The 11,245-nt window shown below is 32.7% G+C and overlaps 1 protein-coding gene across 1 annotated transcript; it reads right to left on the bottom strand.

Moving 5' to 3' along the window:
- Positions 1-7,001: 7,001 nt before the first annotated feature.
- Positions 7,002-8,296, bottom strand: LOC115964961 (alcohol-forming fatty acyl-CoA reductase-like). The gene is made up of 5 exons (XM_031084179.1): positions 8,224-8,296; positions 7,968-8,071; positions 7,491-7,693; positions 7,321-7,421; positions 7,002-7,234 (listed from the first exon to the last, which is right to left on the bottom strand). The coding sequence occupies exons 1-5, from the start codon at positions 8,294-8,296 to the stop codon at positions 7,002-7,004; spliced, it is 714 nt and encodes a 237-aa protein (XP_030940039.1).
- Positions 8,297-11,245: the final 2,949 nt, after the last annotated feature.

Genomic DNA, 11,245 nt, shown 5'->3' with positions numbered 1-11,245 from the left:
TCCAAAAACGCGGCCATAGCTAACCTATAGCTGCGTTTTAAAAACGCGGCTATAGATCCAGTCAAATAAATTTTTTACAGAGTGACCTATAGCTGCGTTTTTCCAAAAACGTGGCTATAGCTAACTTTAAAACGCAGCAAAAGGTTTTCTATAGCTGCGTTTTTTTAGAAAAACGCGGCTATAGGTTCAAGCAAATAATTTTTAGAGGAACCTATAGCTTCGTTTTAAAAAACGCGGCTATAGGTCCTGTTGTAGTAAATTTTTAAAACGGTTGCCAATAGCCGCGTTTTTAGAAAACGCGGCTATATGTAACAGCCAAAAAAAAAAAAAAAAGGGTTTTTCTGCAACTCTCCACGTGCCAACCCTTTCACACCTACATCCCCACCTACCCCACTTTCATCTTTTATTTCTTTACTCTTTCTTTCATTTTCTTTCTTCTTTCTTCATTCTTCACTCACTCCACCGTCTTCACTCTTCAGGTTCTTCTTCTCTCTTTTTTTTTTTTTTTTTTCCTTCCTTCTTCACATTTGGGTAGCACTTTTTTTTTTCCCTTATTCTTTCTTCCTTCTTCACATCTAGGTAACTCTTTTTTTTTGTTTTTTTGTTTTTCTTTCTTTCTTTCTTTCTTTACATCTGTGTAACTCTTTTTTTTTTCTTTGATTCTTTGGAGCTACTGCTTCTTTTTTTCCTCTTTCTTTTTTTTTTTCTCCGTTATTCACTCTAGCACAACTCTTTTTTTTTCTTTGATTCTTTCCAGCTACGTACTTTTTTTTTTCTTCATCTCAAGCACACTGATTTGTCTACAGATCTAGTTTTTTTTTTTTTTTTTTTTTTTTTTTTTTTTTTTTTTCTTATTTTATGTTTAGTTATAAGAAAATGGAGGAGATGTTGAAAATTTTGATGAAGTGGATAGCCCGCATATTTTGAATTTTCTGGGTATGTTTGTATTGTGAGAATGTTGTGTTTAATTTTGAATTTTTTGAGTGTGTTTGTATTTTGAGTATGTTGTGTTTGATTTTGAATTTTCTGGGTGTGTGTTTGATTTTGAATTTTTTTTATTTGTTCAATTTTGAATTTTTTTATTGGAATTTTGAATTTTCTGGGGAAAAAAAACCCAGAATTTTTTTCTTTTTTTTTTTGTTTTTTAAAAAACCTATAGCCACGTTTCAGAAACGCGGCTTAAAGCTGGTCTATAGCCGCGTTTTTGGAAACGCGGCTATAGGCCGAATCCTATAGCCGTGGTTAGAAAACGCGGCTATAGGTCAGACCTTTAGCCGCGTTTTTCAAAAACGCGGCTATAGTCTTTGAGCTGCGGTCTTTAAGCCGCGTTATAAACGCGGCCATAGGAAACGCGGCTCAAAGCCTATAGCCGCGTTTTTGGGGTCTTAAGCTGCGTTTTTCAAACGCAGCTTTAGACCCATTTTTTTGTAGTGTTACCTATCAGTGTAAAATGCAAAAACCATAAAGGGTTTAAAATTTTGAATCTAAACACAGCCAAATCCATTAAAAGAAAATCCGAAACCATCACTAGCCACAACCCTTCACTCAAATTTCTTTTGCAGGCCATTTGGCTACATTGAGAAAGTGATAGAAAACGTTTTGAAAAAATTGTGATTACTAGAGTTTTAAGAACACAACTTTTTTAGTTTATTATTTATTTTTTATATTAATATTTCCCATTTTTATCTTTCTCTTGAAAGATAAGGAAAAATAGTATTTCCTTCCAAAGTCTTGTTCAGATGAAAATATTTGTTTATGTTCATTTTATTTAATAAACTGATCGTTAACTTATGCTATGTTCGGTGCAATTAACAATGGCTATACATATTCATTTATTGTTTATAAATAATGTATGATAAGAACTTTTGAAGTAACCGCTGATTTGTATTTGTTACAAGGAAGATAGTTGAGAATGTTGTTAGGTTTTAAATATTTAGCATTAAATGTATAGGTTCTAAATTTATTGTATGTTGGCAAATTGAATACAAAAACATGTCTAGTATAAGATATTTATGTCTTATAAGTGTTTAAGACATTGCTCAAGTTGATACAAGTCAAGATTCAAGAACATACAAGCTACAGAAAGAAGAATTCAGAAATTGACAAGCTCGATCGATCAAGAGATACCTTCGACCGATTGAACTGCTGTATGTTTTTAAACCCCTTATAACACAAGTTGTTTAAAGTAGTTATTTAACCAAATGATTACTTAGATAAATTATTTAGATCTAGGTTAACACATTCAAATCATATCATGTAAGTAATGCAAAAATATAAAGAACACACGATATGATAACCTAGGAAAACCTAACAAGTAAAAAACTTGGGGAGGATTTAACCTAGCTATCCTCAAGGTAAAACAGATCCACTATGAAAAAATTGAAGTTTGTAGAATAAGACTTAGACCACTAACATCCTATAGCTACCTCGTATAGAAAACTTACTACCATGACCATGTGACAGCTCCGAGTTCACGAACTACTTCTTTCCTTGATCCACTGCAACCACAAGTACTCCCACTTGTGACTTTGAGACTCCACTCAAAAGTTTCAGATATTCTTTAAATTTTTTATGCAGCAACTGAAGCGATCACCAAGTTCTTGTCATGAATCTTGATCTTGATAACCCTAAGTGTATATGAAAGTAAACACCTCTAGATCTCACAAGAGATTCAACACATAACACATCAAAGACCTTCTAAAACGTAGCTAGGGTTTTTCTTTTTATACTTGGAGTAAAACTTAAAACCTTACACGTCAAACCGAGCTTGGGCTGAGTTGGAAAATTCTACAGAAAATTAATCTGCACGAGGTTCGATCAATTGAGCCTAATTTTCGATGGATCAAGCCTTGTAGATTTAGACCAATAAATCCTGCAATCACTCGATTCCAACTTTTACAAATAAACACACTTTGAGCAAGCCTAAACCTAGACTCTATGTTTTGATCATAGTTTGCCAACAAAATACATAATGAAGTTCTAATACATTTAGTTCCTAAAGTCTTAGAACCTAACAACTGCGATTCTGTAGATTTTTAAATTAGGCCCAACAGCTCGTGAAATGTTTAGGGTTTGAGTCCAACATTACTAGGTATAAAAGCAAAACCCTAATACATGTTTTTCAAGTCTTGTGAGTTACTCATGTGAGACCTGTGAGGTTCTGTAACCATCAAACTCAACAAGCACTTACCATATATCAAATTCATATTGCTAGTACCGATGGAGTTAAGTTGCTTCATTAAATTAACTAAAGTTGATGATCTAAACCTTTGAGTGGAGATCTCAAAGTCACAAACTGGAGTGTTTGTGTGCAACAGATTCATAATAAAAGAGTCCGTGAATTCGGAGCTACGTGTGGTCATGTGAGTAAATACTACACGAGGTAGTAGCAGATTTAGGGTTATAAGTTTATTGTAAAAACTTCCATTCTATTAGTGAATTTTTACCTTATGGATTGTTTAGATTAAATCATCCCCATGTTTTTTTTTATCCTTAAAACTAGACTGTTTCATTGGTTTTTTTTGAATTTGTGTTCTTTAATTTTCTGTTATTTATGATATGATTGATACTTGATCAACCTAGATCTGTTTAATTGAACAAAGTAACAACTTGGCTATAAACTAGGTTAAATAGTCTGTGTTTAACAAATCCCAAACTTGTTAAAATTTAAGGGGGAAAAAAAAAACTCATCAAGCTAACAAAACTAAATTCACGAACTGCACCTAATTATCAAATAAAAAGGGCTGCCAGTGCTTCTATTTGAAGGATTAAGGGAGAGAAAGTGAAATTACTTAGTCAAAAACTATGGTATAAGGAAGAAACGATTTCAAAATTGAGCTTCCAAAGAACAACACAAATTTCAGCCATAGGTGCCAAAATGCCAAGTTACACCAATTGGTTTTGGAGGACTTTTGTCGAACACATGGCAAATACACCCAAGAAATAGAGGGAAGCATAAATTTACAGCACCTAAAAAAATTTAGAATAATGTAATCTAGAAATTAGTAACATATTGAGACCCTAAAAAATTTTAGAATAACATGAAAGACAAGATTTCCTTAGAAAGTAACAAAGACTTTTTTATAAAAATGTCCACTTAATAGAATAATAATCTTCTTTAGTTTCACCAATCCACAGTTGGAACCTTCTTTGGAAGGTTAAGGTGCCCTTAAAAATATGCAATTGTATTTGGAGACTTCTTCATGATAGCCTTCCAACCTTCCTTACTCTAAAAAGTAGAGGAATTACTAATGTTGGTATGTGCCCTCTATGTGATTCAGATGATGAGTCTGCTACTCATCTTTTCATACATTGCCCTTTCTCTAGAGCTTGCTGGTATGGCTCCCATTTAGCTATTCAGTCCTCTAAGGTTGTAGCTGTGTTTGTTCAGCAGTGGGTTAGCAATACCATTCTTGAGCATAGGCACATGGAAGAGGAAAATATGAAATGTTTGCAGTTATTCTTTATTATCATCTGGTCTATTTGGCACCCAAGAACAAAGTAGTGCATGAGGGTTTAAAACCTTACCCATTGAATGTCATTATGACCTCTTAGTCTCTATTTTGTAGGTATCAGGAGGCCTTTGCTCTTTCTAATTGTACCAATGGAAGGAGTGATGGCCCAAGAGTTCAAGTCCACGAGCTGGGTGGTCATTGGGAGCTCATAATCAAGATTGCGGGAGTCAGACAGAAAAGGGTCAAGTGGAGTGCCTATGCTTATGAGGCCATAAACAGTCAAGGATCTTTCTCCCTCTCCCTTCTTGGCTCCTCTCATTTATGTGTACCACAACATGCGTGTTTTGCTTGTTTATAATCTTGTGTGTATGTGTTGAAGGATGTTGGTGTTAGTGATAAGAGATAACCCTATTTGCAAAAATGCATGCAGTGTTTGTAGAGAAAATACTAAGGGTTCAACCAAATGTGAAAAGGCTTTATCTTCTTGTGAGAGCTTTAGACAATGAGTCTGTTACACAAAGCTTTCGTGAAGAGGTACATCAATAAATTAAATTCTTTTTAATCCTGTAAAAAAGAAAATGAACGCACCAAACTATATATTGATTTTCAGTTTTTACATGTTACATGATTTCTTTAATTTAGATTAAAATGTAAAATACACGTTTTAAGTTTGGAAAAATTGTTATTTTGATCCTAAATGTTTAAAAACTAAAATAGGTTTAAATGATTTTTTTTTTTTTTTTTTTTTTTTTTTTTTTTTTTTTTTTTTTTTTTTTTCATGTGGTTTAGTAACATTTAAGGAATATTGTGTTTAATCAGTCATTAATTTGTACTATTTATCTTTAGGTGATAGAAAAGGACATATTTAGGGTTCTAAGAAATAATTTGGGTGCAAATCTAGAATCCTTTATATTTGAAAGGGTTACTCCTATCTCTTGTGACATTAGTGATGACAATTTTGGAATCAAAGATTCTATATTAAGAGAAGAGATGTGGAAAGAAATAGACATGGTCTTAAATTCTGGTGCTACAACAAACTTTGATGAAAGGTAACAAAGAACAATATTGTGTGCATGGTCAAAATGATTCATATAATAAAACAATAAAAGTATTTTACCTCTTCTATTTCTTTCTATAGATATGATGTTGCATTCGGCGTCAACACATATGGAGCTTTGCATGTTTTGAACTTCGCAAAGAAATGTATTAAATTGAAGGTGCATCTCCATGTATCAACCGGTCAGTGTAGAATTGAACTCTGCCCTTATAAACTGATTTAGTTTACTTGAGCTCTCCTCAATAGACTATCGTTGTTGTTTTTACAGCTTATGTGTCTAGCGAAAAGGGGGGTAACATACTTGAGAGCCCATTACACATGGAAGACAGGCCAAAGGGAACCACAAGATTAGATATCAATGCCCGAAAAAAAAAATTTAAAAAAAAGTAATCAAGGCTTATTGCTTATGGTTATGGCAGGCATTATGGTTACAAAGGTGGCTATGTACTGTGAGAACAAAAAATGTATGGATAGAGAAATCGGTACCCCCCAATGCCCCTGCCTAATTGTTATAATCCGGTCGTTAGTACAAGTTAGATTTTCAAGGCAAACGTGGTTATAAAGGTGGCTACGTACTGTGAGAAAAGAAATTCGTTTGAGTAACTGTAAAGGTTGCTCTCTGAAGTCTCAAAAATTGTTTGGGAGCTTCTCTATTGTATATGTATAGGTATAAATTACATCAGCTTGATAATAAACTGTATAGCAAAAGGATTAGCCCGTTTGGTAATATTGTTCTAGTAACATTGTTTGTATTTTTTTAAAAATACATGTGGGTGAAAAAGTGTGAAAATATATATAATGTTATTTAAAAACTGAAAAATGTTGTTTAAGTTGTGGTACCGAACATTAACAGGCATTTGGTTCATTGTGGTATGATACATATGACGATGATGTAATATTAAGAACCAGTTGGTAATAAATTTCTAATAACGTTGTTGTTTTGTAAAAATACGTGTGGGTAAAAAAAAAGTGTGGAAATACATATGATATTGTTTAAACACTGAAAATTATTGTTTAAACAACAATAACAAACACCCTTAAGGTTTTTGGTTTATTTAATTTTTTCTAACATTACTATAATCTAAAATTACAAAATATATTACATCACCTTAATCTAATCACCTTCTTAAACATTGTAATATTGTGTTCTTGTATTATGATTACATTAATATAAGATTACAATAATGTAATATTACAGTATAATGTAATATCACAACAAACTATACACCCCCTGAGGAATTTGAAAACATCAAGACTTCTTTAGGTTTGATGACTTATCCTTATCCATAGTTGAAGTTCTATCCAGAGCTGAAGAAGTATTTTGAATAGAAATGTTGTTAGTATAAATCTGTGGCAGAGTTGGTTATGTGTACTATGTGTATACACTTAGTTGTATGCACTAGCCATTTCCTTTATTATTTCAAAAACGTTTTTAGTAAATACATATGATTGACATGAAGGTGACAACTATTATTTCATTTGAAATTTTATTAAAGGAATTTCAACATATTTTGTAAGATTCTTAAAAACCTTTTAAAGTCCAAATCCTTCATGGTGGATGTGATCTCTTCATTCGTGTCACCTTGCACTCGTAATCTATCTAGGTATTCCTCCGCAACCTCTTTTTCGGCATTGATATCTAATCTTGTGGTTCCCTTTGGCATGTCTTCCATGTGTAATGGGCTCTCAAGTATGTTGCCCCCCTTTTCGCTAGACACATAAGCTGTAAAAACAACAACGATAGTCTATTGAGGAGAGCTCAAGTAAACTAAATCAGTTTATAAGGGTAGAGTTCAATCCTACACTAACCAGTTGATGCATGGAGATGTACCTTCAATTTAATACATTTCTTTGCAAAGTTCAAAACATGCAAAGCTCCATATGTGTTGATGCCGAATGCAACATCATATCTATAGCAAGAAATAGAAGAGGTAAAATACTTTTATTGTTTAATTATATGAATCATTTTGACCATGCACACAATATTGTTCTTTGTTGTAGCACCAGAATTTAAGACAATGTCTATTTCTTTCCACATCTCTTCTCTTAATATAGAATCTTTGATTCCAAAATTCTCATCACTAATGTCACTAGAGATAGGAGTAACCCTTTCAAATATAAAGGATTCTAGATTTGCACCCAACTTATTTCTTAGAACCCTAAATATGTCCTTTTCTATCACCTAAAGATAAATAGTACAAATTAATGACTGATTAAACTCAATTTTCCTTAAACGTTACTAAACCAAATTTTAAAAAAATAAAAAAAATCATTTAAACCTATTTTAGTTTTTAAACATTTAGGATCAAAATAACAATTTTTCCAAACTTAACACTTGTATTTTACATTTTAATTAAAAAAATCATGTAACATGTAAAAACTGAAAACCAATATATAGTTTGGTGCATTCATTTTCTTTTTTACAAGATTGAAAAGAATTTAATTTATTGATGTACCTCTTCACGAAAGCTTTGTGTAATAGATTCATTGTCTAAAGCTCTTACAAGAAGATAGAGCATTTTCACATTTGGTTGAGCCCTTAGTATTTTCCCCACAAACACTACATGCATTTCTGCAAATAGGGTTATCACTTATCACTAACACCAACATCCTTCAACAGATACACACACAAAATTATAAACAAGCAAAACACGCACATTGTGTTACATAAATGAGAGGAGCCAAGGAGGGACAAGGAGAAAGAGAGAGAACCTTTTGCTAGAAAGCCTGTAGCACCAGTGACTAAAATAGTCTTGTTCTCGAAAAATTGGACTATACCATCCATGGGACAAGGAAAGAGAGTAGTTGATGATAATGATGATGATCTCACTGCAAATAGTGGATAACTTCTATGAATTCTTTCTTACCTTTTACAAGGTTTTCAGACCTAGACCATTCATTGAACCATAAAAGGGAGAGATTTAAGGTTTTTGAGGTCAAACCGAGGCCGAACCAGGGTTGAACCGTAATGACGTCATAAATAATTTAATAATTAATCAAAGCCTAAATATAGATATTAAATTTATAAAACTAGCAAAATTGACTAATATATCTATATATGTGAGAGAAATTTAATAATTTTTAATCATATATTTAATAATTAAATAAAAAAGTTAATAAAATAAAATAATAACCATGAAAACATTAAAATTTATGATTAATTTTTGAAGTAAAGTTGAATATCTTTGAAGGATTTTAATTATAATTTTTTTTATTCCTTGTAAGAGATGGATAATTTAATTAAGTAGAATAAAATTGTGTTAAGTTGTTTTTATAAAATAAAAAATAAAAAATTGCTAAGGGGTTGGACTGCACAGTTCTTGCCACCGGTTCATGCGGTCCAACCCCGGTTTTAGGGGTTCAAGGAATTGCCACATATGCCCAGTTCTTTATGCTTAAAAAACCAGTTTTCATCCCGGTTCCTAGTTTTCACGGTCCAACCTCCCGATCCTGTCCGGTTCTGAGAACTATGGCTTTTTATAGTATGTTTTGGCAGCCATTAAGTTGCATATATTGCCATGGCTGCTTCTTTCTATTTTGGCTATTAATCAATTAAATTGCATTGGTACTGCACATGAAAGGAGGGATTCTCTTCAATTTATCCTACCAACTCCAAAATCGTAAGAATTAAAAAAAAAAAAAAAAAAAAAAAAATTCACACAAAAACAACTTTAGGAAAAATAAAATTAAAATCCCCTAAGAAAAAGGAAAAACAAAACATCCCAATGTGTCTGTAAAAATTAAAACCCCAATATGGCGTCATATGTTTAGTTCTTTTGCCCCATAAGTCATTATATTGCTTATTATAAATGCATACATATCGGTGACCCTTACTAGATATCCAATTTTGTTAAAAGAAAAAAAAGACAAAATTTAGCTACAAATTTGTAGCATCAGGCTACAACATTACTCAATATCAATAAAATAAACATTATAATATATTTTGAAAATCTAACTGTTGAATTAAATGTTTTTTACGTTATTAATACACATGTCAAATTTTGTGTTAATCAGATATTATTTACTATATGATCTATATGCATATATTTTATGCATAATTTTAAACTACAAAAACTTGTAATTTAAACAATTTATTGATGACATAATTATTAATCTTTAATTATCTTGAAATTTTGCAAGCATAGAGGATATAAAAAATATATATAATTCAATGGTGGATTTGTCAAAATTCACCTCCAATAAAAAGATATTGAGTAAAGTTGTAACTTACGGTTACAACCAATTTTGTAGCTAAACTTTGTTAAAAACAGACGAAATTGAAGCAATGTGGGGAAGGGTGCATAGGCCACACGAGTTAATTTTGAACTTCCTTTCAAGAGTAACTGCAGTAGTAGTTTACATAGGTACTTGGATGGTAACATGGTATACAAGTTTGATGACCAAGTTATCACCTTAATAACTGTGAAGACATTTAATTGTTTTTCCCCCCTTTCTTATTGCACAAATTATTTTGTAATTTGTGTTTTTTTGGTAATTTTGACACCAGGATCTTAAGTTACATTCTACAAGTTTTGATTTTCACATTTGAAAACTCTATAATAAAAAAAAGTTCTAACATTTATTGTTAGGTTTGTCCTCGATATATTCTCTTTCCTAAAGGACATGACAATTCTTTAGATTTTCATTATGAGAAAAATGATGTATATGTTTGGTGTCATCTTTAATGTGACTTCTTATTCAATTCAACTGTGGATTGGTTTTTTTTTTTTTTTGGATAATAAAGCAGAAAGAGCATTATACACTTCGTGGCATAGCCCAATTATAGTGCATAGGAGATTTAGTAGCCAAAAAAGCTATCGAATAGACACTATTAAGTACAATAGTAGGCACAAAAAGGTACTTAAAGGCTTTAAACCTATACCAAGCTGTTTCAAAGTAGGCAGATCTGCAAAAGTAGTATTCTCCATCCAATTTGGTATACTAGTCCTACTGATCTGATAGACTAGCCTCTTGTTACTGCTCATGAACAAAAGTTGGCTAAACCTAGACATGGCAAAACGGGTCAGACCTGTTTGACCTACAACCCGTTTGACTCGTAACCCGATTGACCCGTTTAAAAATGACCCGTTTTGACCCGCGACCCGATTGACCCGACCCGAACCCGAACCCGAACCCGAACCGCCCGTTTTGCCACATCTGGCAACATTGAGTAGATTGAGATTGAGGTGTAATTTGTATAACATATTTACTTATTCTTTTTTACTTAATATGTTATGTACTCCATTATAATTTGTCATTTTTTACATGTCACCTTCATTTTCTCTTCCTACTTTAAATAGATTGGAGATTATATCAAGATTAGTTTCTAGAAAGCTGGAACAAGAGTTGCACCAAATTTGGGTATCAATTCAAGTGTTTAGTGATAATTGGTAACAATATCACCAGTGAGAATCTAATCCAATTGATAGATTGCATCTATTTCCAAAAAAAAAAAAAAATTGTTTGAAAAATACGGGTCAACTCGACCCAATTCACGACCCGACTCAACCCGTGACCCGATTGACCCGACCCGAACCCGACCCGCCCCGCCCCGCCCGTTTTGCCACGTTTGCCTAAACCCACACCTTCTAGCTTGCATTGCAGCATCCACCATAGCCTCCAGCAAAGCACCATAGGCTAAGTCAGCTGCACTACTATGACATCCACTGCAGACACTCCTCTTGACCCTTTTTTGTCTGACTCTTGCAATCTTGATTATGAGCTCCCAATGACC

The sequence above is a fragment of the Quercus lobata genome, chromosome 10 (genome assembly GCF_001633185.2).
Source record: "Quercus lobata isolate SW786 chromosome 10, ValleyOak3.0 Primary Assembly, whole genome shotgun sequence".
NCBI classification, from domain to species: Eukaryota; Viridiplantae; Streptophyta; class Magnoliopsida; order Fagales; family Fagaceae; genus Quercus; species Quercus lobata.
The sequence above is the reverse complement of the archived record's forward strand: the minus strand, read 5'-3'. Positions and strand labels throughout refer to the sequence as shown.

Excerpts from the sequence above, each read along its gene's own strand:
- LOC115964961 (XM_031084179.1), bottom strand. The coding sequence starts at position 8,296 with ATGGATGGTATAGTCCAATTTTTCGAGAACAAGACTATTTTAGTCACT. Across the intron at positions 7,422-7,490 it reads ACAACAAAGAACAATATTGT|ATATGATGTTGCATTCGGCA; the intron begins GTGCATGGTCAA and ends TTCTTGCTATAG. Across the intron at positions 7,235-7,320 it reads ACATCTCCATGCATCAACTG|CTTATGTGTCTAGCGAAAAG; the intron begins GTTAGTGTAGGA and ends TTGTTTTTACAG.